This window comes from Salmo trutta, chromosome 20 (genome assembly GCF_901001165.1).
Source record: "Salmo trutta chromosome 20, fSalTru1.1, whole genome shotgun sequence".
Lineage (NCBI taxonomy): Eukaryota > Metazoa > Chordata > Actinopteri > Salmoniformes > Salmonidae > Salmo > Salmo trutta.
Window position 1 is genome coordinate 38,548,585 of NC_042976.1, and position 27,086 is coordinate 38,575,670.

At 43.8% G+C, this 27,086-nt stretch overlaps 1 protein-coding gene across 1 annotated transcript in view; it reads right to left on the reverse strand.

Annotated features, from left to right (window-relative positions):
• gtf2e1 (general transcription factor IIE, polypeptide 1, alpha) overlaps positions 1–27,086 on the reverse strand; it is a 44,836-nt gene that overhangs the window by 2,210 nt on the left and 15,540 nt on the right. Inside the window, exons 3-4 of the mRNA XM_029703160.1 lie at positions 3,773–3,974; positions 3,050–3,291 (exon numbers count right to left, since the gene is read on the reverse strand). Coding sequence (XP_029559020.1) covers positions 3,050–3,291; positions 3,773–3,974 — 444 coding nt within the window. The remainder of the gene's footprint in view (positions 1–3,049; positions 3,292–3,772; positions 3,975–27,086) is intronic.

Here is a 27,086-nt window from a genome sequence, read left to right on the forward strand (position 1 = left end):
GTATGGAGGAAGTTACGAGGTAGATTCGCGAGCCAATGAAAACGGTATCCATGAGATCTGACTCTGGGTAAGTAGATAAAGGGCTTCAGTGCCAAAATCCTGCACTATGCCTTTAACGAGCAGTCTAACCTCAGCCACACACCAGGGCTTAGCCTTTAGTGGGAGATGGTAAAAAATGTAGAACCTGATGTCTTAAGGCCTTAACTGAGGATACGGAGCGACTTCAGTGCCAACAGAAATTGTATTCAAATTTAATAATTTTGAATTTGTATTAGGATATAGAATTTATTTTTTATTTGCAAATTGTACCGTTGAATTCATAAATCAAAGTTGTATTTCATGATTTAATTGAATATCCAAGTTCAATATGTATATGTTCAGTTTCAATATAGGGATAATTTATTTATTTATTTCACCTTTATTTAATCAGGTCGGCAAGTTGAGAACAAGTTCTCATTTACAATTGTGACCTGGCCAAGATAAAGCAAAGCAGTTCGACACAAACAACAACACAGTTACACATGGAGTAAAACAAATATACATTCAATAATACAGTAGAAAAATAAGTCTATATACAATGTGAGCAAATGAGGTGAGGAGGATAAGTTCAGGAAGTTCAGGTAAAAGGACGACACGCTGCTTGCTTAACGAGTACCGCTTCCCCCTGATTCAGCTCATCCCGAGACTCGAACCTTTGCCTCGCAAACACACTTGACCGCTCAACTGAAGCATTCCAGCCCACTGCGCTATTGAAAAAAAAGGCCTTTTTCAAATTGCGCAAGGAGCAACGCCTCACGCTGATGAGTGAGTTTCAAAAGAGCTTCATCTGCTTCATTCACCCCCTTAAAGATCCCTCCACGGTGACCCCAGCAGTTGAACCGTAGATCCAAGTCCAGTGGCACCACTTTAAAAGAAGTCACGCTGCCTGCTTAGCGAGTTACGCTTCCCCTGATTCAGCTCATATGGAGACTCGAACTCGGGTCTTAACACGAACCCATCATGCTATTTAAAAAAAACAAAAAAAAAGGCTTCTACAATTGCGCAAGAGGCTACACTTCAGGCTGAGTGACTGAGTGTTACATTTCCCCATCCGCTGCAACAACACAAGCCTTCGAAGACCCAGCAAAGTTTCTCGCGTGGTTTGGTGATCCATGCTTATGTGATGAGAACCTTGCCTGAGACCTGTTTAGACATTTTTTTTTAAGCAGGGGTGGACTGGTTATCTGGCATTTCGAGCTAATGCCAGATGGGCTCGTCCATTTTTAACTTTGGTTTTCTTGCTCAAAATGATCATTCTCTGGCTAATAATGGGGGCCTCAAGGAAAAGAATGGGCCAGTGTGGGGGCCTCAGGGGAAAGAAGGGGCCGGTGTGTTAGAAATGCCAGGGCCGATTTTCGGTCCTAGTCCGCTCCTGGTTTCAAGTCTCCGGCAAGGGCAGTCATTATAAGGTCAACGTGACTGACTGGGTTAAGACTGTGCTAGCCTGTTGAGCTAAAGCCCAGGCATCGGTCCCGTGTCTTGGACGGGTCTCTTCAAGGAGGAGGACAAAGGGGAATGAAGTGTAACACAGGTGGTTCGGTGACCAGGCTCGTTTGAGAGTAACTTGCCTGAGACCTGAAAAGCGGCATTGTCTGGTGCACAACAGACCTGGGTTAGAGCTCCATCAGTTAAACAAACACATCTTCAGCCAAGGTTGTGCATCCCATAGCCTCCTCGCATATGGTCCTGACCCCGCGAGCTTACATGAACGGTTCACTACAAGCGGGGATCAGTCAGTCAGGTAATTACAAGACTACTCATCACATGGATGGATCACCAATCCACCTCTGTTGCACTTTTATTAAAATGGGGTGCACAGAGCTTTCTGTTTGCCACAGAAAGTGTTGTTGTTGTGCAGTAGACTTGATTTCGAACCCAGTCAGTTATATTGGTGCAGTGACCTCTGAGTATGAGGTCAAAGGGGGAGTGAAATGTAAACAGAGGTGGTTCGATGAAGCTTTCTGGAGACTTGCGTCAGCTTCCTGAACTCATCCCTGTGGGCTTTCTCCAAGTGGGCTAACACAGTATCGTGACATGCAGGAGACCCGGTTCGAACCCAGTCAGTCACAAGCGCAAGATGAAACAGGAAGTGGAAAGACTATCCTTAGAAGGGCTCTGACATGGCTATTTAACTATATTCTATTGGGGGTTGTCTTGCGGTTTGAGTGACACTCCCTTCTAACGCGGCCTGTGATCATCATAGAGTGGAACAGAAGGCACATCCGTGCTCTAGAGAGTCTTAGCATTCATAATAGCTCATAGCCAAATTGGTTGAAATGCTAGAGCCAAATTCATGGGGGGGAAAATAAATTCAACATGCCACATTGGATTCAGAAACTGTTCTCCTTTATCTTTCCTCTCCGGCAAAGTACCAGGATGTTGTCTCTGATTCAGAGAACTGAATTAGAAATCTGAATCCATTGGGGAAGTTGACTACAAAACTTTGATCAACTTGAAATTATAGGTTCGTAAACTTGATAGACAATGAATGCAATATCTACCATATTGAAACTGAATATATACATATTGAATATTGCATTTTAAAACTGAATGCGATATTCATTCAATTTCAAAATCATGAAATACAAGTTTGATTTTTGAATTCAATTATTATATTTGTGCATTACAAATTCATAAATATTAAATTCAATAGCCTAATACAAATTAAAATACTGTTGGCACTGAAATCGCTTCATAAAATGATTTGGAGAACAAGTACACAGAGGAAAGCCTGGACAGACAGACAGACAGACAGACAGACAGACAGACAGACAGACAGACAGACAGACAGACAGACAGACAGACAGACAGACAGACAGACAGACAGAAGAGAGAGAGAGAGAGACACAGACAGACAGAGGGAGAAGGAGAGAGAGAGAGACACAGACAGACAGACAGAGACAGACAGACAGAAGGAGAGAGAGAGAGAGAGACACAGACAGAGGGAGAAGGAGAGAGAGAGAGAAACAGCAGAGTCCGTACTGCGCTACAGCAGCACGTAGTAACTCACAGTTCTTGAGCGGGTCTGGCTCGCTGTACGTTCCTCCGTGCACAGTGCTCTCTGTCAGCCACACGGGTCTCTCCCTAGGTGCTTTCCCCTCGCTGGCCTGCTTGCGCTGCTGCTCCTCCTGCTCCCCCATGCTGATCTCCACGTTCTGGGTGTACAGGTCGGCGTAGGACGAGCCCTTGGTGGACCAGGCCTCGCGGTGGGGACCAGCCGCTGCACCCGCCGCCGCCGCTGCACGGTCCCGACTACAGGGCGGGACAGAGAGGAGAGCGCGACAGGTTAGCACTGTTGCACGGGACAGTAGTTCACAGTGTGATCTGTTAATGAGAAGCCCGAGAGCAGTAAACTACATTGCATTCCACTAATAACAGACACAATGACTTCATCTGTGAATAAGTCGCATTGCAGGTTAAGCAGAGCTGTTACAGGTCAGTTTACAGGAGAGCCATATATTTAGGAAGTTGGGCCAACTTTTTGCATTTTAAATATCGTTCTAATTCTAGACATTGTTACATAGCATTCTTTAAATACCCCTCATGTAATGTTAATGGGGAGCTAACATGGCTGCCATAGAATGTTGTAGTGTCATGTAAAATGCATCATAAGGCAGAAACCTCAATGTCCTAACTAAATATAACGCTCTGGTGTACAGGACTAGTCGAGCGGTGACAGGAACCCGCTCACAGCGGGACTCAGAGAAACGGGGTGAAAAGGGGTGGGGCCGACCTCTGTTTGAGGGCGGGGATCTCGGCAGGTTCGGGCTCCAGCAGGTCGTTTGATAGGTGGACGTCCTCGGTCTCACGCAGCAGCACGTATATGGGCTCGATCTGTTCGTTGAAACGGGCCACCAGGGTCCTGGCATCCTTCTTGGGCACCGCAGACTCGTCCTCCTCTACCTCCGTCTGACAGAACGTACAGCGGAACGTCCCTGAGAGAGAGATAGGGAAGGGAGAGAGAGAGAGATAGGGAGGAGAGAGAGAGAGAGAGAGATAGATAGGAGGGGAAAGAGAGATAGAGATACGAGGGAAGAGAGAGATAGAGATACGAGGGAAGAGAGAGATAGAGATACGAGGGAAGAGAGAGAGAGAGAGACGAGGGAAGAGAGAGAGAGAGACGAGGGAAGAGAGAGAGAGAGAGGAGGGAAGAGAGAGAGAGAGAGAGAGAGGGGAGAGAGAGAGAGGGAGAGAGAGAGATAGGGGAGAAGAGAGAGAGAGATAGGGAGGAGAGAGAGAGAGATAGGGAGGAGAGAGAGAGATAGGGAGGAGAGAGAGAGAGATAGGGAGGAGAGAGAGAGAGAGATAGGGAGGAGAGAGAGAGAGAGATAGGGAGGAGAGAGAGAGAGAGATAGGGAGGAGAGAGAGAGAGAGATAGGGAGGAGAGAGAGAGAGAGATAGGGAGAGAGAGAGCGCGGGAGAGAGAGAGAGGGGAGAGAGAGAGAGGGGAGAGAGAGAGAGAGAGAGGAAGAGAGAAGAGAGATAGAGGAGAGAGAGAGAGAGAGATCGGGAGGGAGAGGAGGAGGGAGAGAGCGAGGAGCATATGAGCGGAGAGCGAGATAGCGATAGGAGCCCGACGAAGGAGAGGCGAGGGGGATGAGAGAGGAGCTGAGAGCGGAGACGATAGGGAGGACGAGCGAGGCGAGAAGATAGGGAGGAGAGAGAGATTGAGAGATGAGCGTAGGATTAGGGAAGAAAGAGCGAGAGCATAGGGAGGGAGAGAGAGAGAGATAGGGAGGAGAGAGGAGCGAGAGAGAGATCAGGGAGGTAGAGAGAGAGGCGGCGAGAGCGGAGATAGGGAGGAGAGAGAGAGAGAGATAGGGAGGAGAGAAGAGAGAGAGATAGGAGGAGAGAGAGCGAGAGAGATAGGGAGGCGAGGATGAGACGAGAGATAGAGATAGTGAGGCGGGAGCGAGAGATGAGAGAGGGAGGAGCGAGAGAGAGAGATAGGGAGGAGAGAGAGAGAGAGATAGGGAGGAGAGAGAGAGAGAGATAGGGAGGAGAGAGAGAGAGAGATAGGGAGGAGAGAGAGAGAGATAGGGAGGAGAGAGAGAGAGAGATAGGGAGGAGAGAGAGAGAGATAGGGAGAGGAGAGAGAGAGATAGGGAGGAGAGGAGAGAGAGAGATAGGAGGAGAGAGAGAGAGAGATAGAGGAGGAGAGAGAGGAGAGAGAGAGGGAGGAGAGAGAGAGAGAGAGAGAGGAGAGAGAGAGAGATAGGGAGAGAGAGGGAGAGAGATAGGGAGGAGAGAGGGAGAGAGATAGGGAGGAGATAGGGAGGAGAGAGGGAGAGAGGGAGGGAGAGAGAGGGAGGGGAGAGAGAGAGAGATAGATAGGAGGGGAGAGAGAGATAGAGATACGAGGGGAGAGAGAGATAGAGATACGAGGGGAGAGAGAGAGAGAGACACGAGGGAAGAGAGAGAGAGACACGAGGGAAGAGAGAGAGAGAGACGAGGGGACAGAGAGAGAGACGAGGGGAGAGGGAGAGAGAGAGAGAGGGGAGAGGGAGAGAGAGGGGAGAGAGAGAGAGAGAGATAGATAGGAGGGGAGAGAGAGAGAGATAGATAGGAGGGGAGAGAGAGAGAGAGACGAGGGGAGAAAGAGAGAGAGAGAGATAGGAGAGAGAGAGAGAGAGATAGATAGATAGGAGGGGAGAGAGAGAGAGATAGGAGGGGAGAGAGAGAGAGCGATAGATAGGAGGAGAGAGAGAGAGAGCGATAGATAGGAGGGGAGAGAGAGGGAGCGATAGATAGGAGGGGAGAGAGAGAGAGCGATAGATAGGAGGGGAGAGAGAGAGAGCGATAGATAGGAGGGGAGAGAGAGAGAGAGCGATAGATAGGAGGGGAGAAAGAGAGAGAGCGATAGATAGGAGGGGAGAGAGAGAGAGCGATAGATAGGAGGGGAGAGAGAGAGAGCGATAGATAGGAGGGGAGAGAGAGAGAGCGATAGATAGGAGGGGAGAGAGAGAGAGAGAGATAGATAGAGAGGGAGAGAGCGCGAGAGAGATAGCGAGAGAGAGATAGCGAGAGAGAGATAGCGAGAGAGAGAGAGAGAGAGGGAGAGAGAGCAGCATGAGTTCCAGGTCTCCAGGGCTGGTGCTGGTGCAGTTTAAGGCTTGCATGAACATGGTTGATGAATAATGCATGGCGGCGGTGGTAGTGTAGCTCCAGAGGACAGATAAAACTTGAAAATGTGCATTTCTCTTGCTCTCTCCCTCCCTCTTTCTCACCCCCGCTGGCTAGCTGATTACACCCCCCCCCCGCCACGGAAAAAATGAACTAAGGCAACCTACGGTAGGTTAGTAGGTATCGAACACCGTTTTGGTGAGTACTCGTCTCGTTATCTGACGCGTCAAATAAGAGTAATTGACCAATCTGGACTTGAATAGCACTGCACTTCACTTAATAATTGAACATGTACAAAAAAAATGTACGAAGTGATTACACTACCACTCGTAATTCATATGTCACAGAGATTTCACTGGTATATTTGCGATTATAAACTGGGTGGTTCGAGCACTGAATGCTGATTGGCTGACAGCCGTGGTATATCAGAACGTATACCACATGCAATTGGTAACCAGATTATAATAGCAATAAGGCACATCGGGGGTTTGTGGTATATGGCTAATATACCACGGCTAAGGGCTGTGTCCAGGCACTCTGTGTTGTGTCGTGCGTAAGAACAGCCTTTAGCTGTGGTATATTGGCCCTATACCACACCCCCTAAGGCCTTATTGCTTAAGTATGACGCTGGTAAAGTTGGTTGGGTTAGACGGTTCAGACCACAGGCAGGAGCAATGCAGTGACGGAACAGATAGACCAGAAAAAAGAACACGGATTTAGAGGCGTCTGTCTGTCTGACGTTCCTCTATAGTTCCTCAACCCCCCTGGAGAAGACCGGCTGTGTGACGGAAACCCACCCGAGTGTTTGTGTGGTGTGTCATCATACACAGGCTTCTCCCCTCTGGTCTCCTGATGGGGACAGTTACAGCGTCTCATCCCACACACCATGGGAGACCCAATATGGCCCATGGAACGCACAAACAAACACACAGATACACACATACAGTCATTTACGCCATCACACAAACACGGTGCCCCCTGCTAAGAGATCCTGATTAGAGCTTTGGAACATGATGGACACACACAAACACGTTCATTTTTGTCAGCTATATTACATTTTTTATCTTTAAATATATTTTAGTCTTATTCAGTTTTGCCGTTTCATCCTTCGTTAGTTTTAGTTATCAGTCGACTAAAACTTTTAGTCAGTACATTTTCTCTCATATACTGAACAACAATATAAACGCAACATGTAAAGTGTTGGTCCCATGTTTCATGAGCTGAAATAAAAGATCCCAGAAATGTTCCATACACACAAAAAGCTTATTTCTCTCCAATTTTGTGCACAAATTTGTTTACATCCCTGTTCGTGAGCATTTCTCCTTTGCCAAGATAATCCGTCCACCTGACATAAGCTACACACAAACAAAATAGAATTTTATCGATGGCTATTTGAATGTACAGAGACACCGTGGCGAGATCCTGAGGCCCATCGTCGTGCCATTCATCCGCTGCCATCACCTCATGTTTCAGCATGATAATGTTGCAAGGATCTGTACACAATTCCTGGAAGCTGAAAATGTCCCAGTTCTTCCATGGCCTGCATACTCACCAGACATATCACCCATTGAGCATGTTTTGGGATGCTCTAGATCAGGCCTGGGCAATTCCAGTCCTCGAGGGGGGCTTGATTGGTGTCACACCTCCCCGTCCCCCCGTCCCCGACTCTAGCAAACACAGCTGATTAATCAAATTGCATTCTAAACTGAAGATCATGATGAGGTGATTATTGGAGTCAGGTGTGTTAGCTGCGGCTGGGGCAAAACTGTGACACCAATCAGGCCCCCTGAGGACCGGAGTTGCTCAGGCCTGCTCTGGATCGACGTGTACGACAGCGTGTTCCAGTTCCCGCCAATATCCAGCAACTTCGCACAGCCATTGAAGAGAAGTGGGAAAACATTCCACAGGCCGCCATCAACAGCCTGATCAACTCAATGCGAAGGAGATGTGTCGCGCTGCGTGAGGCAAATGGTGGTCACCCCAGATACTGACTGGTTTTCTGATCCACGCCCCTACCCTTTTCTTTTAATAAAGGTATATGTATAGATTAGGGTCTAATTTATTTATTTCAATTGACTGAATCATTTATATGACCTATACCTTAGTGAAATCTTTGACATTTTTGCATGCTGCGTTTATATTTTTGTTCAGTGTATTTAATATGATTTACCTCTAACTTCCATCATGTGCACATTCAGATAGGCCTAGTTGGACCAGGCTACTATCCCCTCATATAGCTTACACATAGCTATTGTGGCATATTGTAACCAACGCCAGCCATGATTTACCATGTAGGCTACAAAGCCTTGGCTACAGGTTAAAGAATTTAGGTATACCGCTCTTTTCTCCCAATCACAACCCTGGGATGGGGTAGGTAAGTTATTCCCTTAAAAGGGGGATAATCTGAGTTTGACAACACTGCCAGAAATATGACTGTGCTTCTAATATTAAGCAATTGCTAATTGCATAAATATTTTCCCAAAATCAAGGAGAAAAGAAAATGCACTCGCATTAGCCGACCACGAGAGCGGCAACACAGATGAATAACAGCGCACCCTAAACAAAATAGCCCTGCTACATGAAAGTTGAAGAGAGTATAGATCATTTTGTCTAGTTGAGGTTCGTTACAATCGAAGTGTCCTGGCTCGCTGGCTGCGCATCAGTTCAAAACCGAGCCATCTGCTCCATAGGCTATTTTCAGTCCCTTCGATGGGAGCGGCACCAGCATGACTACAGACCCTCAACCACCCGCCCTGTGTGTCTCCCTCAAATGAACGCCTGTCAACAGTTTGAACGATCCACTGGGTCATCGCCAACAACTCAAAATAACAAGAAACAAACAAAAAAAAATCACAATCCGTTTCGGTCTGCTTTTTCCTGTTTCCAATGTGACAGACTGAAATAAGGAAAAAATGAAAATCTGACAAACGAATATAAGAAAAATAGCTACTGGTGAAAACATAGCAATGCATGTAATTTTTCCCCCTTGAACAGGGGAATGTATCGACAAGCAAGAAGAGTGTGATCTCTCTCTCTCTCTCTGTGCGTCTGGCCACCACAATGCACAGGACCTAGTACCGGCTGCACCAGGTGAACAGAGAGGACCAACCGCCCATTCGTACTGTGTGTGTGTGTGTGTGTGACAGAAAATGGCCTGCGGCTTTCTGATTGGTGACAAGGTGGAAAGCGAGGGCACGCTTGTCGAGAGTGACACCTCTCCACAGAGGAATAGCGACTGACATGGACTGAGGTGTCATTACCGCCGCAGGAGAGAGGGAGGTGACATGACTCAACTCTGGCTGACGAACTGAAGAACAAAATACTCCCTGCAACAAGAAAATCTATATTGAAAAGCTTAAAATAACTCCTTAGCACAAACTGCCAAACTGCAATGAGGGAAAAGTCAGATACCACAGATGAGCCTTCACAAGCCAGCCAGACAGTTCTAGAAAATCGAGTGGTACAACACTGCCCAGTGGACCCCCAAACGTTTCACAACTTTGTTGTAGCCCTGAACTAGCTAATTCATTTACCTAATCGAGGGCTTGATCATTCATTTAAAAGTAGAAACAGATGTACTAGTTCAAATACATGGAACCTCTCCATTAATGCCAAGGACAATGGGGGGGGGGGGGAGCTCAGACCCAGACAGAGAGAACAAGCCTCAGAGGGAGCCCATGCTAGTCTGTAACAGAAGGGAGACAAGAGATCAGCGAGAGAGACCTGAGAGAAACCAGACAGAGATCGTAGAGAGAGAGAGACACAATAGAGACCAGAGAGAGGGAGACCATAGAGACCAGAGAGAGAAAGAGAGACAGAGAGAGAGAGAGACCATAGAGACCAGAGAGAGAGACCATTGAGACCAGAGAGAGAACAGAGAGAGAGAGACACACACAATAGAGACCAGAGAGAGGGAGACCATAGAGCAGAGAGAGAAAGAGAGAGAGAGAGAGAGAGACCATAGAGACCAGAGAGAGAGACCATAGAGACCAGAGAGAGAAAGAGACCATAGAGACCAGAGAGAGAAAGAAAAAAACCATAGAGAGAAAGAGACCATAGAGACCAGAGAGAGAGAGAAAGAGGCCATAGAGACCAGAGCGAGAGAGAAAGAGACCATAGAAACCAGAGAGAGAGCGAGAGACCATAGAGACCAGAGAGAGAAAGAGACCATAGAGACCAGAGAGAGAAAGAAAAAAACCATAGAGAGAAAGAGACCATAGAGACCAGAGCGAGAGAGAAAGACACCATAGAGACCAGAGAGAGAGAGAGACCATAGAGACCAGAGAGAGAGAGAAAGAGACCATAGAGACCATAGAGAGAAAGAAACCATAGAGACCATAGAGAGAAAGAAACCATAGAGACCATAGAGAGAGAGAGAGAGAGACCATAGAGAGAGAGAGACCATAGAGAGAGAGAGACCATAGAGACCAGAGAGAGAGAGACCATAGAGACCATAGAGAGAGAGAGAGACCATAGAGACCATGGTGAGAGAAAGAGACCATAGAGACCAGAGCGAGAGAGAAAGACACCATAGAGACCAGAGAGAGAGAGAAAGAGACCATAGAGACCAGAGCGAGAGAGAAAGACACCATAGAGACCAGAGAGAGAGAGAAAGAGACCATAGAGACCATAGAGAGAAAGAAACCATAGAGACCATAGAGAGAAAGAAACCATAGAGACCATAGAGAGAAAGAAACCATAGAGACCATAGAGAGAAAGAAACCATAGAGACCATAGAGAGAAAGAAACCATAGAGACCATAGAGAGAAAGAAACCATAGAGACCATAGAGAGAAAGAAACCATAGAGACCATAGAGAGAAAGAAACCATAGAGACCATAGAGAGAGAGAGACCATTGAGACCAGAGAGAGAGAGACCATAGAGAGAGAGAGACCATAGAGACCATAGTGAGAGAGAGAGACCATAGTGAGAGAGAGAGACCATAGTGAGAGAGAGAGACCATAGTGAGAGAGAGACCATCGAGAGAGAGAGACCATAGAGAGAGCATAGAGACCAGAGAGAGACCATAGAGACCAGAGAGAGACCATAGAGACCAGAGAGAGACCATAGAGAGAGACAGACCAGAGACCATAGAGAGAGAGAGACCATAGAGACCGGAGAGACCAGAGAGAGAGAGACCATAGAGACCAGAGAGAGAGAGAGAGAGAGACCAGAGAGAGAGAGAGAGAGAGACCAGAGAGAGAGAGAGAGAGAGAGACCAGAGAGAGAGAGAGAGAGAGACCAGAGAGAGAGAGAGAGAGACCAGAGAGAGAGAGAGAGAGACCAGAGAGAGAGAGACCAGAGAGAGAGAGACCAGAGAGAGAGAGAGAGAGGGAGAGACCAGAGAGAGAGACCATATAGAAAAAGAGAGACCAAGAGAGAGACCATAGAGAGAGCAGAGAAAGACCAGAGTGAGCCCATAGAGACAGAAAACATATAGAGAGTAGAGCTCGACCTCGACCGATTAATTGATTAATTGGGGCCGATTTCAAGTTTATAACAATCGGTAATCGGCCTTTTTGGACACCGATTATGGCTGATTACATTACAATCCATGAGGAGACCGCGTGGCAGGCTGACCACCTGTTACGCGAGTGCAGTATCAAAATGACCTTCTGGCTGCAAGGAGTCAAGGTAAGTTGTTAGATAGCATTAAACTTATAAAAAAACAATCAATCTTAACATAATCACAAGTTAACTACACATAGTTGATGATATTACTAGGTTAACTAGCTTGTCCTGCGTTGCATATAATCAAAGCGGTGCCTGTTAATTTATCATCGAATCACAGCCTACTTCAACTTGATTTAACAAAAGCACATGCGCAAAAAAAGCACAATTGTTGCAATAATGTACCTAACCATGAGCAGTGGTAGGCAGCAGCAGGCTCGTAAGCATTCATTCAAACAGAAGCTCGTAGCAATACTTGATTCACAGCGCTGTTTATGACTTCAAGCCTATCAACTCCTGAGATTAGGCTGGCAATACTAAAATGCCTATAAGAACATCCAATAGTCAAAGGTATATGAAATGCAAAATGGTATAGAGAGAGAAATTGTCCTATAATTACTATAATAACTACAACCTAAAACTTCTTAACTGGGAATATTGAAGACTCATGTTAAAAGGAACCACCAGCTTTCATATGTTCTCATGTTCTGAGCAAGGAACTAAAACTTTAGCTTTTTCACATGGCACATTTTGCACTTTTACTTTCTTCTCCAACACTGTGTTTTTGCATTATTTAAACCAAATTGAACATGTTGCATTATTTATTTGAGACTAAATTGATTTATGTATTATATTAAGTTAAAATATAAGTGTTCATTGTTCATTCAGTATTATTGTAATTGTCATTTATTACACACACACAATTATGATTTTTCAACACCGATACCGATTATCGGAGGGGGAAAAAACAACCTTTTTTATATATATATATATATTTTTTTATTATATATAAAAAATGTATATATAAAAAAATAATTAAAAACAGCCGATTAATCGGTATCAGCTTTTTTTCGTCCTCCAATAATAGGTATCGGTGTTGAAAAATCATAAAATCGGTCAACCTCTAAGAGAGAGACCATATAGAGAGACCATAGAGACCAGAGAGAGCCCACAGAGACAGAAAACATAGAGAGACCATATAGAAAGAGAGACCATAGAGCGAGAAACCACAGAGACCAGAAAGAGAGAGAAAAAACAGAGACCAGAGAATTGAGGTTCGGGGGTCCAACCTGTTTTTACGATTGTAAGCATTGGGAGAAAAAAAACAAATAGAAAATCTGCATACAGAATTACGCAGAATTATCCTACATATCAAAAGAAACTACCAAATAATGCATGCTAAGAGGAACTCGGACCATTCCCTTTTATTGTAAATATAAAGAAAAGGACACCAAAAAAGGGAGACACAAAAAGACATGGCTACCCAAAGAGGAGTGTCTATGTGGTCACTGCACGACAGGGGAGGAAGAGACAGAGATGCACTTTTTCCTTCACTGTGAGAAAAACTCCCAAATAAGATAATTTTTCAAAGAAATATCTCAATCAATTTCCAACTTCTGTGCATTTACTAATAACATAAAGCTGGGAATTATTCTGGGTGAGGGAGAAACCGCAAATATTACCGCCAGATATGTATATGATTGCCAGAGCCTGAGGGACATCCCATGACCATTAATTCCTTGAAGTATTTACATTGTATATAACTAACAAGAACTACATAGTGTAACCATTATCCATGTACATTGTTGTTTATTTATTAGCCATTTATTTTTATTTAATTAAATGTATTGACCAAATATTACACAATACAACAGTTGTGTTCTACCTGTATACATGAGTACACACTAAATACAGTATCAGTCAAATGTTTGGACACACCTAATCATTCAAGGGTTTTTCTTTATTTTTACTGTTTTCTACATTGTAGAATAATAGTGAAGACATCAAAACGATGAAATAACACATATGGAATCATGTAGTAACCAAAAAAAGTGTTAAACAAATCAAAATATATTTAATATATATTTGAGATTCTTCAAAGTAGCCACCCGCTGCCTTGATGACAGCTTTGCACTCTTGGCATTCTCTCAACCAGCTTCACCTGGAATGCTTTTCCAACAGTCTTGGAGTTCCCACATTTGCTGAGCACTTGTTGGCTGCTTTTCCTTCACTCTGCAGTCCAACTCATCCCAAACCATCTCAAATGGTGCAGCACTCCATTACTCTCCGTCTTGGTCAAATAGCCCTTACACAGCCTGGGAGGTGTGTTGGGTCACTGTCCTGTTGAAAAACAAATGATAATCCCACTAAGATGGTATGGCATATCGCTTCAGAACGCTGTGGTAGCCATGCTGGTTAAGCGTGCCTTGAATTAAAAATAAATCACAGACAGCGTCACCAGCAAAGCACCCACACACCTCCTCCTCCATGCTTCACGGTGGGAACCGCACATGCAGAAATCTTCCGTTCCCCTACTCTACGTCTCACAAAGACATGACGGTTGGAACCAAAAATCTTGAATTTGGACTCATCAGACCAAAGGACTGATTTTCACCATTGCTTGTGTTACTTGTCCCAAGTAAGTCTCTTCTTTATTATTGGTGTCCTTTAGAAGTGGTTTCTTTGCAGCAATTCGACCATGAAGGCCTGATTCTCCTCTGAACAGCTGATGTTGAGATGTGTCTTACTTGAACTCTGTGAAGCATTTATTTGGGCTGCAATTTCTGAGGCTGGTAACTAATAAACGTATCCTCTGCAGCAGAAGTTACTCCGGGTCTTCCTTTCCTGTGGCGGTCCTCATGAGAGCCAGTTTCATCATAGCGCTTGATAATTTTTGCGACTTCACTTGAAGAAACTTTCAAAGTTCTTGAAATTTTACGGATTGACTGACCTTCATGTCTTAAAGTAACGAACTGTCATTTGTCTTTGCTTATTTGAGCTGTTCTTGTCATAATATGGACTTGGTCTTTTACCAAATAGGGCTATCACCTGTATACCACCCCTACCTTGTCTCAACACAACTGATTGGATTAAACGCATTAAGGAAAAAAATCCACAAATTAACTTAACAAGGCACACCTGTTAACTGAAATGCATTCCAGCTGACTACCTCATGAAGCTGGTTGAGAGAATACCAAGTGTGTGCAAAGCTGTCATCAAGGCAAAGGGTGGCTACTTTATAAATATATTTAGATTTGTTTAACACTTTTTTGATTACTACATGATTCCATGTGTGTTATTTCATAGTTTCTACATGTAGAAAATAATAAAAATAAAGAAAAGCCCTTGAATGAGTAGGTGTGTCCAAACTTTTGACTGGTACTATAAATACAAAAATATGTGGACACCCATTCAAGTTAGTGGATTCAGCTATTTCAGCCACACCCGTTGCTGACAGGTGTATAAAATTGAGCCCACAGCCATGCAATCTCCATAGACAAACATTGGTCAACTGTAACTGCTGTTATTGTGAAGTGGAAACGGCTCAGCCAAAAGCTCAGGCCACGTCTGTCCTTGGTTGCAACACTCACTACTGAGTTTCAAACTGCGTCTGGAAGCAACGTCAACAGAAGAACTGTTCGTTGGGAGCTTCATGAAATGGGTTTCCATGGCCGAGCATCCGCACATAAGCCTAAGATCACCATGTGCAATGCCAAGCGCCAGCTGGAGTGGTGTGAAGCTCGCCGCCATTGGACTCTGGAGCAGTGGAAACACATTCTCTGGAGTGATGAATCACACCTCACCATCTGGCAGTCCGACGGACAAATCTGGGTTTGGCGGATGCCAGGAGCACGCTACCTGCCCTAACGCATAGCACCAAATGTCAAGTTTGGTGGAGGAGGAATAATGTAGCGTATTATTACTACTGAAATTAACTGTATTTCATTATCCTCGTTGCATTGTACTGCATTTACTGAAATGGTGGACCACTACGCTGCTTTGGCAATATCTAAAAATTGTATTTCATGCCAATATAGAAATCAAATTTTTTTGGAGAGGGTCCAGAGGGAGAGAGCAAGGCTGTTAATGGTAATATAATTTACATTACTACTATTATTATTATTATTGCCGTTGGTCCCACCATTTTTTTTGTTATACGTATTCTTTTCCAATGTACGTAATTTAACTTGCCATATCAATAAAGTCTACTGAACTGAATTGAGAGACCAGTTTAGAGTGAGACCGGAGATTAAGTGTATGTTGCTATGCGAGTACGCCTGTGTCTAACACATCCCTCCAGATTACACTGCTGTGTTTCTAACAGTGAAGGCCGACCCACCAGAAAATAACCACTCTCCAACACGCCATCCTCTCTCGGAAAGAAAATAGAGGGGGAAAAAAAGGAAAATCACTGTCTTTGATTTGACTAAAGACAGGCCTTTGCAATTTACACGTAATCACAGGCTAAAAACAGAGTGCTGGCTGGCGAGCCTAGACAACGTTAGCGGGCCTTTTTCTATCTCATCAAAGCCCGTGACAATTAGCCGGGTGACAGAGACAATGAGGCTCGGGGAGGCTTTTGTCTCAAACTGAGAACAGAATGTATCTGGAACTGGGATCCTAATTACAGCTCTGCTCACAGCTTATTTGGGTGTTGAAAAAGTTGGCATGCAGATTCCCCTTCATGCTTATCAAATATGAATACGTTGGGCAAAAATGATAAGGACTCCGCCGTAGAGAGTTGGGTGGTGATAAGTCTTTAGTAGAGAGAACAAGACTAGAGGTCTGTGGTGGAGAAGGTGGGTTAAATTGGGAGGCTGGTGACTAATTGTGTTTAAGGGGAGTTGGAGCTGGGTTGACTCATGGGTTGAGTTCAAAGTTAATCGTAAGACTTGAAGGAAGTGAATTCAGTCTTACCAGGAAAAAGGAAAGTCTACAATATTAATTACCATTTGATTATCTAGTTGCTAGTACTGTACAATCGGGAGTGGCTTGTTATTTCACATCTCATTTATGGAATAATGTTCAGAATAACCTACAGTTGGATGCATTGGTGCCATTCGGGGAATTCAGAGTGTTGGTTGAAGACCTCTTTACTGAGGAATGTGGTTGTTTTTTTATATGATTGCCCCCCTTATTTATTGATTGATTGCACTTCGCATTTGATGCGTCTATTTCTGTATTCTGCAGGTCTCATTTGTAAAAGAGAACTGGGTCGCAATGTGACACCCTGTTAAAATATAGGTTAAATAAAATAACCCGCAAAATAACCCGCACAAAATGCACTGTAGCCTACAGTCAGAGATGCCGGAAGGATTTTTTTGACAGGGGGTGCAGTGTTATTATTACTATTTGCCCAATTTAGATAAGCAGAAACAAATGTCTATTATTAACAACATTTTGGTAGGCTATTTCTTGGTCAACTTGTCTATAATTAGATACATGCAGCTTCTCTTGTGCCATCACTTGTTGCCCTGGAAGACAAAATAAACCCTTTCTTAAAAGAAATTGTCATTTAGAAATTACTTTTAGTGAGCATTTCTCCTTTGCCAAGATAATCCATCTACCTGACTGGTGTGGCATATCAAGAAGGTGAGTAAACAGCATGATCATTACACAGGTGCACCGTGTGCTGGGGACAATAAAAGGCTACTAAAATGTGCAGTTTATCACACAACACAATGCCACAAATGTCTCAAGTTGAGGGAGCGTGCAATTGGCAGGCGGAATGCAGGAATGTCCACCAGAGCTGTTGCAGAGAAATTGTTAATTTCTCTACCATAAGCCGCCTCCAACTTTGTTTTATAGAATTTGTCAGTATGTCTGTCCAACTGGCCTCACAACAGCAGACCACAGGTAACCACGTCAGCCCAGGACCTCCACATATGGCTTCTTCACCTTCGGGATCGTCTGAGACCAGCCACCCAGACAGCTGATGAAACAGAGTTTGCACAACTGTCTCAGGGAAGCTCTTCTGTGTGCTAGTCGTCCACACCAGGGTCTTAACCTGACTGCAGTTAGCTGTCGTAACCGAATTTAGCAGGCAAATGCTCACCTTTGATGGCCAATGGCAATCTGGAGAAGTGTGCTCCTCATAGATGAATCCCAGTTTCCACTGTATAAGGTTTAATGGGTTTTCATTATCCTCGTTGCATTGTGTATGGCGGCGTGTGGGTGAGCGGTTTGCTAATGTCAACGTTGTGAACAGAGTGCCTGCTGGTGACGGTGGGGTTATGGTATGGGCAGGCATAAGCTACAGACGATGGCAATTTGAATGCAGAGATATAGTGACGAGATCCTGAGGCCCATTGTTGTGCCAATTATGTGCCACCGTCACCTAACGCTTCAGCACGATAATGCAAGGTCCATGTCACAAGGATCTGTACACAATTCCTGGAAGCTGAAAATGTCCCAGTTCTTCAAAATGGCCTGCATACCCACCAGACATCTCACCCATCGAGCATGTTTGGGGTGTTCTGGATCGACATGTACGACAGGGTGTTCCAGTTCCCACCAATATCCAGCAACTCCACACAGCCATTGAAGGGGAGTGGGAAAAATTTGTGAGACCATATGCTGGTGCGGTTGGCCCTGGGTTCCTCCTAATGCAAGACAATGCTAGACCTCATGTGGCTGGAGTGTGTCAGCAGTTCCTGCAAGAGGAAGGCATTGATGCTATGGACTGGCCCGCCCGTTCCCCAGACCTGAATCCAATTGAGCACATCTGGGACATCATGTCTCGCTCCATCCACCAACGCCACGTTGCACCACAGACTGTCCAGGAGTTGGCGGATGCTTTAGTCCAGGTCTGGGAGGAGATCCCTCAGGAGACCATCCGCCACCTCATCAGGAGCATGCCCAGGCGTTGTAGGGAGGTCATACAGGCACGTGGAGGCCACACACACTACTGAGCCTCATTTTGACTTGTTTTAAGGACATTACATCAAAGTTGGATCAGCCTGTAGTGTGGTTTTCCACTTTAATTTTGAGTGTGACTCCAAATCCAGACCGTCATGGGTTGATAAATTGGATTTCCATTGATTATTTTTGTGTGATTTTGTTGTCAGCACATTCAACTATGTAAAGGGAAAAAAGTATTTAATAAGATTATTTCTTTCATTCAGATCTAGGATGTGTTGTTTAAGTGTTCCCTTTATTTTTTTGAGCAGTATATAAACTGTAACTCATTAAAATTCAGTAACGTTCTCTTTTATCTCTGCTTCTCTCTCACACATCAAAGTCGTTTAGGGACCGGGGAGATAATGTAATAACAAAAACAAACAAAAAATATTTTCTGGGAAAAATGTACATATGACATCAGTTTGACCGGTTTTAAGGGAATTAAAAGATGTGAAATTGACCCAACATGTACCTGATAAGATTTCAGTTCGGCTTGGATGCATATTTTGTGTGCTTGAAATACTATTAGCTTTTATGATGCTGATAAAGATATAGCACCTTTATAGACGGACCCTAACCTCACATCCATTCACCCTGTAAACGCGCACGCAAAGAAACAGGAAGCAAGTACAGGGAGTGAATTTAATAAATAAATGAAACAAAACAAGAAACACAAGTAGCGTACAGACATGAAACAGGAACAGAAACAATAACGCCTGATGAAAGAACCAAAGGGAGTGACAGTTATAGGGAAGGTAATCAGGAGGGTGATGGAGTCCAGGTGAGTCTGATGAGGCGCTGGTGCGCATAACGATGGTGACAGGTGTGCGTAATAATAAGCAGACTGCCGACCTTGAGGGCCGGAGAGAGAGTATACGTGACGCTCTCAAGATGCTGAAAGAAATAAATCATATTTCTCCACTCCTGTTCCAGTCAAAATGTAAACTTGGTGTATAGTTTTACTGTAAAAGCTGCTTAATTCTGCAGGAGTTAATATATGACTCTGATGGTAAATAAGTAGCCTTTCAAGAGCCTTGCCTTATGCGGGCCAAAACGGCTCATAGCAGCAGGAGCCCATCTCCTGTTCCTGTAGCACGAGGCAGCTTGTTGTACAAGTACACCCCCTCTATCACATTCCAATGGAAGCTGTGAAAATCCAGAGCTGTGCTTTAGGGAGGGTGGAAACACTTCCATTGTCATCTGTTATTCCCTGTGATGTGGTGTTGAGTGTTGCTGGGCCAGCAGAAACAGCAAACAGATTGGTAACAGTGAACTCTGTGCTCTCTCCCTGTCAATCTCTGCAGGCAGGCCTAGCTGTCTCTCTGGTACGGGGTACTGTTACTGCCACAGCGGCACCATTCGATATGGACGACAGGAAAACGGGTGCTCAGCGCTCTGGAGAGATGGACGGTGACATAGCCCTTTACACTCATACCTGTATACGGGATGAAAATGGCAGATTTGGGCACTAAAATTAGAACATAGTGGCTGTACAGTAACATACTATACATGAGGTCAGAGCTCTGGCTCTGTGCTCACAGTGCTGTGTGGGTTTTGACTGACAGCCGTTCTGAACCTGAGCACAGCACACGACTAGAAGTTGCCCCCATCCCTCCCGGTAATTGGGCAGATTTTGCTAATTTTCTGTAGTTTGAGTGAGGGAAATAATGTACATTAAGAGGACTTTATGTATTTTGAAAGATGAGACATTGAGGATTATAATAAATACTACTTGATGTCATACAAGCAAGCCAAAAACCTGCGAGTCCAAATGTGCTCTGCAACACTTCACATCATAAAACCCATGTCATATACAGTGTCAACATGATCACTATGAACATGGTGTCATACTCTGGGTTGTTCTGAACAGAATGAGCTTGTTTTTGTACTGTGAAGAAATGTAGCCGCGGAACACGCACCTGAATGCACTCACGACGTACAATTACAATCAGTTTCTCTGAGACGGGTTGTGTTGCAAGCAAAGCAACTACAAGTGGGATTGCTCTAGTTCCTCAACGGCGCAGCTAGGAGAGCTAAAAAAAAAAGCCTTATAGTTGACTCTTCTTTGAGTCATAAAAAAGCATTGAAATTACATAGGATCTGTGCACTTTGTAGGTGTGTGGCAACTTGGAAACCAGTTAGTCCTTTCACTCAAACCCTTTTATTTGTCTTATGTTCTACCTACCCCAAATTTTCCAGGAATATTTGTATCATGTTACTGAATGTATCCAGAGTCTCTTCAGATTTCGTTAACAACAAATGCAGCGAAAAGTACAGTAAAATGCACATAAAATCAACAGTGTAAGGTTTGGATTCAGTCTTGTGTAAAGGGTTAATGGAGAGGGAAACAACAGAGACGTAAGCAAAATGCTTCCAAATAATTTACAGTAGGGCAAGATTTGGCAACAGCACTGGTGACCAGTCATTCAGGGCAAGTGAGGCAGAGCCCCACCTATTTAGCAAAAAAAATCTAATATATAGAATTTTTGTGTTGCCTGTTTTGCATGTTATTTTGGCATTAATTTGAGTCACATATCAGTTTGCAAACAATGAAAAAATAATAATCATTCCGTTAATAAAGTCGCATACAAACATGGTCTCCTTTTTGCTTTCTTGAGTAAGGCAGCTCCAAAATGCAGGTGTTTCAGCCTAGCTCGGTGCTTTCTGTGGTTGTGGTGGTGGTGGAAAATAGGGAGTGTAGGAGTTGGTAATATTCAGTGTTCTGTCACTTATGGGAACACTACGTCACCGCAAAATCTACGGGTAGAGCTCGAAAATTCCCTTGGGTGCTGCCATAGTGTTACATTAGAAGTGCCTATCCAAGAAGGCTCAAGGTCATTGGCCACAGATAAGATGTCAAATCATGTTATATCTACCATAGCTATGATTGGACTGATGATGGCAACATAATTCTTTCAAAATCTTAGCTAGCAGTCATCATCATGAATCAAGCCAACAATCTACTTGCAAATTATTTTCAATCATTGTCATATGAAGAGAAATTATAGATAAAGCGTATCGATGCGCATCAGCCATTGGATAAACATTACACAACAAGTTAGAAATCACAAATTCAACAAATTAGTGGTTTGGAAGGAATCAGTGGATAACTGCAAGTGTTGCAAATAAACCCCTAGCCTGCCATTCAGTGGAGTGGGTGTGTGGTCCAAGTCTGGGTTTAAGGGTCTCCTTTCCAAGCTTAAAAGGATAAACATTCAACACTATGGGCATTGGCCATTCTGTCAATCCAGCATGACTTCTGCCACATTCAAAACAACTAAAACTCTGAAATCTCAGACTTCAGTGAGTTCAAGACAACTGGGAACTCGTGTAAAAAAAAAAAAAAAAAAAATAGCTCCTACTGGGAAAATAAGTTCTGAATGGTCATCCAACTCGGAATTCCAAGTCGGGAACTCTGGCCTCCTTAGAACTCTGATCTGAAGATCACTGACGTCATAATTCAACTTCATTTTTTTTCTCCAGAGTTCCCAGTTTTCTTGAAAGCACCTTAGATCCAGAGAATGGCAGACTTTAATGACAAAGTTTGATGACAAAATTTACCCACAAGGACCGCCGCACCACCTTCCTGTTCAAGTGAGCACAGCAGAACAAGGTGAGTCCAAAAATGTATTGTGTGCTGCTGCATTAATGATGTAATATGCCAGGGAGACATGTATACTGTAGCTAAGAAAGTAATACTAAGTGTGTTAAGCTGTTAGTAGCCCATGTGCCTCACCCTAATAATTGGGTCCCTTTCCCCCTCATAATTTAGCCTACTGTTCAGACTTGGTGGTGCACATGTAGCCTATAGCCTGTTTTAGACTAATGTAATTATTGAATATTGTAAGAGCTTTCATTGTCTGCTTATATGCCCCCTTTATTTATCCTACGGTTCTGACTTGGTGTACAGGGAGAATACTGTAAGAATGGACCATGTTCTGAATTATGTCGCTGTACATTTAAAAAATGCTGAACAAATAGTTATATTGACTACGTCCATCCTAGCTCACTCATTGTCTTAATCAAAATTGCGGATTGCCTCATCCTCTCGTCGTCCCGTTATGCCATAGTTTGTACATCTCAATTGTCAGTAGAAACCACATTTGTTTACACAAGTCAGCCATATCAGCTTATGAAAGGCAGTAAATGAAGCTGTTATAATCTGGTTTTCTGCCAGACAAGGCTCTGCTGATAGCCAGGTGTAGCAGTGGTAAGGATTCACTCCATGGTTCTGAAAAGAAAGCTCTGCTGTTGGGACAGCTTTATGTAGGCCCAGCCATTTATTCAGAAAATGTTGATTTAAAATACAATTTTTTTTATTTGATAAATTGGCACTTAAGGGCCCAAAACAGTGTGGGTTGTAAGGACAATGAAATGTTACGTTATTTTTGTTTGAATGTGACTTCGACAGCCAAAGCAGATCTTATCTGCCAAAGACACCACGGCCAATCAAACCAAAGATCAGCTTATCTACACTCCCCGGGACAAACAGCCAATCATGATATAGATCTTTCTCTTCATGATAAAACACGTCGAGTAGCCCTAATAACTGGAGAGTATCGTTTATCTACAAAAGGTTTGGATATTCCTGTCTCCAACGGCGACGCCGTGTAAGAGCGGTTCACGCGGTCCTTCAAGCTCTACAGTCTGTCTCCGTCTCTTCTCCTCAAATCAATGGAGATGACACTACTAACCTACTGAGACCAACTTCACAACTGGAATCAATGCTGGTCAAGCAACATTGTCCCTCTCTGCGCTTTCTTCCACGAGACTGACAGGATTCTCATTGGAGCTAATCACTAGGCCTGGATGGTTTGGCAACACATGAGTGGGTTAGAAGGCTCAAATGTATTTTACTGAACCGTTATTTTGACAGTGAGTCATGCTGAGACCAAGGTCTCGTTTACAGACGCGGCAGTGGGCTGAGTGGGTCATCACCGTAAACCACTCAATGGCTTGATGGTTTGTTGTGTTTAGCATCTAAAAAGGTGCAACGGATGCAAGACGTTTTTGTTTTTAACATATTGACTCTTGTAAGAAATTAAAAAACTTTAGGTGTGGTCTAGTTAGGCTCACTTTCACGAGGCTGACAGTCTTTCAGAGTGTGGAGTAGGCCTGGAGAGTATCGTTTAGCTACACAGGTTTGGATATTCCCTTTTCCTGCATGACCAATGGTGTTCCTTCTACAAACAGCTCGGTTTTTAACTGGATTCGTACACAGGCTGACTTGTGTACTACCCCTTCACTGACTGTCGTGCGTATCCTAGCAACAGCTCCGGTTCTCTGATGTCTGTTTTGAGGCAGTGCGATATCGTGGAGCCTCACCTTGACGAAGGAACAATCAAGACCGCCAAAGGAATGATGAATACATGTATTTAGCTATTATCCAACAGTAGAACAGAACTTCGACGTAGTTCCAGACAAAGTTGTATGTAGACTACGCTGTCTGGATTCACAACGAGACATATCCTGAATAGCAGTGTACGAGTCGTACCACACAAACATATGCACACACACACAGAAGAGAGGGAGTGTGTAATGTGTAGCTCCCGCTGCAGCAGCGGAAGGCTGTGATGTCATCCATTTTGCAGCAGTGCACCCTGGACAGGTGCCAGTCCTCCAGGATAGTGTAGGAAAGAGAGAAGAGATGAATAAACATGGGACAGATGAATTAGCTTCTCCCTCTCGCCGTCACTGAACCTCAGTCAATGTGTCAGCACTGAGGATGACCTCAGGCCGTATGGATACAAAGGATTCAGCACTGGTGTTGTTTAGGATTCTGCAGCACTAGGCTAAACTTTCTGAGCCACGTTTCTCAATTAGGTTGTTAGCATGTTATCGTTACACAAATGGACTTTCTTGGCAGCTGTGATTCGCAAGGCGAGGAAATGGAGAAAAGAGTTACCCGCCTGCTGTTGACAAATTTGTGCCATACTTCCTGTTTTTCTATCACCAACTAACAGAGCCCTGCCTTGTCAATGCATTGCCTGGCAACTGTGTTGTATAAAGTGGTGCTGGGGCCATGGCACGTTACAGTAGCTGTGTTCCGAGACAAATGAGTTATTTCTAGTTCCTGCTTCACCTGGGAGGCAATTGTCATCAGCGAGGCCTAAGTGGAAATGAGGCCTTTGTGCACTTTACCAACCAACTCGGCTTCATTGAAATCGCCTAAAAGCTGACAAAAGGCAGCCAATTTCCTCAAATTAGCTCCCAATTTTCTATCCAGTGAGCGGAAAATTACAAAAACGAGAGAGCAGAGAGAATATAGGAAAGGTTTCCGAGCTTTAGGGTGTGTGTTTGCGCAGGTGCGCACGTGTGTGTCCAGAAAGTGTTCATACCCCTCGACTTACTCTGCATTTTGTGTTAAATCCTGAATTTCCTCACCCATCTACACACAATATTCCATAATGACAAAGTGAAAACATGTTTTGGTAAATTTTTGAAAATGAAATAAATGAAATACAGAAATATAATTTACATAAGTATTCAGGGGACACCCCTGAGTCAATAATTTGTGGAAGTACCTTTGGCAGCGTTGAGCTTTGAGTCTTTCTGGGTAAGTCTCTAAGAGCTTTCCACACCTGGATTGTGCAACACTTGCCCATTTTATTCTTTACAAAATTCATTAAGCTCTGTCAATTGGTTGTTGATCATTGCTAAACAACCATTTCTAGGTCTTGACAAAGATGTAAGTACATTTAAGGCAAAACTGTTACATTCACGGTCTTCTTGGTAAGCAACTCCAGTGCAGATTTGGCCTTGTGTTTTATGTTATTGCCCTGCTGAAAAGTGAATTCATCTCCCAGTGTCTGGTTGAAAGCAGACTGAACCAGGTTTTCCTCTAGGATTTTGCTCCATTCAGTTTATTTTTTATCCTGAAAAACGACCCAGTCCTTAACGATTACAAGAATACCCATAACATGATGCAGCCACCACTATACCTGAAATTATGGAGAGTGGTACTCAGTAATGTGTTGTATTGGATTTGCCCCAAACTTAACACTTGTTATTCTGGTCAAAAAGTGAATTGCTTTGCCACATTTTTTGCAGTATTACTTTAGTGCCTTGATGCAAACAGGATTCATGTTTTGGAATATTTGTATACATTTTGTTACTAGGCCTTTATTACACTGATCATTGTGCTTTTTCAGCTAAATGAGGGTACTAGAACTTTATCATTGCTGGCGACAGCACACCCAACCCAAAACATCTTCCCATGGCCATGCCCATCTACCAATTGAAGCCCTTCTTTGCGAGGCATTGGAATACCTCCTTGGTCTTTGTGGTTGAATCTGTGTTTGAAATTCCCTGCTCGACTGAGGGACCTTACAGATAAATGTATGTTTGGAGTACAGAGATGAGGTATTCATTCAAAAACCATGATAGACACTATTATTGCACACAGAGTCCATGCAACTTATGTTATGACTTGTTAACCAGATTTTTACTCCTGAACTTTTTAGGCTTGCCATAAGAAAGGGGTTGAATACTTGACTCAAGACATTTCATTTTTAATGAATTTGTAAATATATTTAAAAAAAATAAAAATAATAATTCCACTGACATTATGGGATATTGTGTGTAGGCAAGTGACAAAAAATTTCAGTCTAACAACAATATGCAGAAAAAGTCATGGGGTGTGAATCGTTTTTTAATGCACTGTATGTGCATGCATGTTTGGGGATATATGCATTTTTGGGGGGATCGTTTGAAAATCTTACTGTCGGTATTTCAAAATACCCCATTATATGGTAAATACTATACCAGTGGTCGCCAACCGGTCGATCGTGATCAACCGGTCGATCTTCAAGGCATTCCTAGTCGATCACCAAATATTTCTGCAGAAAAGCCAACGAACGATAAAGGCTTGCGCTCCTTTTTTAAAATCGTGTTGAGGTGCACTTGATTCAAAAGTCCTGAACACCGGGTAAGCAAAGTGTTCCCATGAGACAAACTACGCCTACCCGGCGGACCGGCAAATCTGTGACTAAATGGAGTGCACCTACTGTGCTGCCCAATCGGATAGCTCAAATCACCATGGCTACAGAGCTTCCATGACCCTGGCCACAGACAAGTTTAATAGGCTACTAGCCTAATTAAGATTTAATAACTTTTAAAACCATGACCACAGAGGGACTGTTAACGAATACAACAAAGAGCTGCTGTTTTGATGAGTGAGTTTATGTTTAAGTTAATATTCAGCACTGTCACTGTTTAAATTCAGCACTTCTCCGAACTTCCGCTCGGGCTGCAGCTGCAATGAATGGCCAAGTATTGAAAGCAATGCGTTTTATTATTATTAGCTGCTCGTCATGTTGATTTGAATAATTAAGGAATATTTAACTTTCTCTGGTCATAGGAACAACATGAATTTGTGCATGAGGCAGATGCGCTGCGACTCGGGTTTTGCCATCAGGTGGAAGACGGTGTCCCCTCTCTCTGGTTAGACTCACCGGAGGAAAGGAAGGAGAGAGCAGAGACTGTGAGAAGACCGTGAGAGGCGGTTGGGAAAAATCGTTTTGAACGGTCATCCAACTCTAAATTCCAAGTCAGAAACTCAGGCATCTTTCTAG